This window comes from Chrysochloris asiatica, unplaced genomic scaffold, assembly GCF_000296735.1.
Source record: "Chrysochloris asiatica unplaced genomic scaffold, ChrAsi1.0 scaffold00372, whole genome shotgun sequence".
In the NCBI taxonomy this organism is placed as follows: Eukaryota; Metazoa; Chordata; class Mammalia; order Afrosoricida; family Chrysochloridae; genus Chrysochloris; species Chrysochloris asiatica.
This window is the reverse complement of record NW_006408890.1, coordinates 123,551-126,033: the sequence shown is the minus strand read 5'-3', so window position 1 is coordinate 126,033 and position 2,483 is coordinate 123,551. Positions and strand designations below refer to the sequence as shown.

General features: G+C 53.6%; 1 protein-coding gene across 1 annotated transcript in view; it reads left to right on the top strand.

Annotated features, from left to right (window-relative positions):
• The window catches only part of PPP2R3B (protein phosphatase 2, regulatory subunit B'', beta), a 35,846-nt gene that overhangs the window by 11,671 nt on the left and 21,692 nt on the right, over positions 1 to 2,483 (top strand). Inside the window, exon 3 of the mRNA XM_006876261.1 lies at positions 1,450 to 1,635. Coding sequence (XP_006876323.1) covers positions 1,450 to 1,635 — 186 coding nt within the window. The remainder of the gene's footprint in view (positions 1 to 1,449; positions 1,636 to 2,483) is intronic.

The following is a 2,483-nucleotide window of genomic DNA, read 5'->3' as shown; positions in this document are numbered from 1 at the left end:
TCTGACACACACGGGGCACCATGAGTGGGATCTACTTACGAAACATCATCCACTGAGAACCCTGTGGGCACAGTTCTACTCTGACACACACGGGGGCACCATGAGTGGGATCTACTTAGGAAACACCATCCACTGAGAACCCTGTGGGGCACAGTTCTACTCTGACACACACACGGGGCACCATGAGTGGGATCTACTGATCCCATCCTCCTCCTGTTTTCTCCTGCACCACTGGAGTCCATTGGTGCAGCTGTGTGATGGGGAGCCTCCCTAGTGTTTGCAGACCCCTTCTTGTACCGAGCACGTTGCCCTTTCTAGTGATTACTCACTGTACTGCTGTCTGTGTGGCTGTTGGTTAACATTGAGGGGGCTCCGACTCGTGTATGTACCCCCTGAATCTATGGACTCATGTATGTACCCCATATATGCATGTCTCCGATCATCCCATATATGTACATATCCCATGATTCCACATATTCCATATATGTGTGCACCCCATGACGCTATAGACTAATGTATGTACCACATACATGTACCTCTCCGATCACCCCATATATGCACTTCTCCAATTACGCTATATATTTATACATCCCATGATTCCAGGTACGTGCGTACCCCATGACTCTATAGAGTCATGTATGTACCACATACATGCAGCTTTCCAATCACCCCATATACATGCATATCCCATGATCCCATATAGGTACATACCCATGACCCCATATACATACATCCCCCATGATCCTAATATGTATGTACCCCATAAACGAATGTATCCCATGACCCCATATACGTGAGCACCCTAAGACCCCATAGCACACCCCTGGTAGGAGAAACTAAAACACTGCTCGGCTCGGCTCTGTCTTCCCGTGTTGGCACCTTTTCCAGCGATTGCAGGTTCTTGATGGCACAACCAAAGGCCTGGAGCAGAACCCTCACCTTCCTCACTTCGGAGGAACGTCCTGGGTCTGCTGCTTTTAAGATTGGTTCATGGGTTCTTTCTTCCGGCAGTCGATGATATCTGATATCGCGAGAATGTTTCTTTCTGCGTGTTCGGTTGCCATGGAGTCGACGCCGCCTTCGTGATCCATGATCGCACTGTGCGCAACAGGACGGCGAGCGTCACCACGGTTGTTGCTGTGTTCAGCCCATGGCCTCCATGTCTGTCCATCTGTGGGAGGGTCTCTCTCCTTCCACTTGACCCACCGTGACTTCCCTTTCTAGAGATTGGTCTTTCCCGGTGATCTGATAAAGGGGCCACTCCTTCCGTCCACTTCATTACTGTGTCCAGGCGTCTGTGCTGCATGTCAGGTACAGGAACTGTCTGCATGCTCTGTGCAAACTCTGCTCACGTGGGCCCGGGGCCTTTACTCGTAGACCAGGCCCGTTGGTATGTGTGGTGTGCTCGTGTCGAGAAGACGCTGACCCGTTACCTCCTCTTCTCTTCAGGTCCAGACAAAGAAGGATGAGTCGCTGCCCCCTGCGTCCAGCCAAAGCATTCCAGCGTTTTACTTCCCGAGAGGGCGTCCTCAGGGGGCTGTGCATGTGGACACCATGATCGCCCAGATCGAAGCCACCTTCGCCCAGTTCCCACATGAGCGGGCCACGCTGGACGACATGGGCCGTGTAGCCAAGGTAGGCTGCGGAGGGCTGTGCACGTTCACGATGTGTCAGCAGGCCTGGCGGTGGGATGCGTGAGGCTTGGACTCTGAGCGCGTTCCTGAAGGCCGGAGACTCACACGGAGTCTTTGTGCTCACTCTTCTCCCGAAACTCGGTGGGCACTCCTGTGGGCTCCTCTCCCAGATGTGACATTAGACAGAGCCTTTGGACCCATCTCCGTCCTGTCCAGGCAAACACTACCCTTGGTCAGTGCGTGCTCCGTATCCTGCGTGCAGTGTTCCATCCAAGGATGCCGGGCACAGGCCCGAGTCTGCAGATGGGAACACATCTCGTGGGCTGCCAACCCAGGCTCTCTGCCAGCCTGTGCGTGTGCTGCGTGGTAGTTCGGCTTTCTGCTCGTCAGTTCAGGGTTTACTGGGGTGGGTGCGCAGCCTCTACACACCAGCTCTGGTTTCTGTGTGACACTCTGCGGTGGGATGCACCGTCGCTGACTGGCCTCTGGGTCACTTTAGTGGAGCCCTGATGCTTAAAGCTCTCAGCTGCTAACTGAAAAGAGCAGCAGTTCAAACCCACCAGCCGCTCCATGGGAGAAAGACTCAGTGTGCCTCTGTAAAGACCTAATCGTCTCAGAACCCTTAGGAAGCGGTTCTACTCTGGTGTGTAGGGTTAGGGTTAGGGTTGGAACCCGTAGGAAGTGGCTCTACTCTGCTGTGTAGGGTTAGGGTTAGGGTTAGGGTTGGAACCCTAAGGAAGTGGCTCTACTCTGGTGTGTAGGGTTAGGGTTAGGGTTGGAACTCTTAGGAAGTGGCTCTACTCTGCTGTGTAGGGTTAGGGTTGGAACCCTTAGGAAGTGGCTCTACTC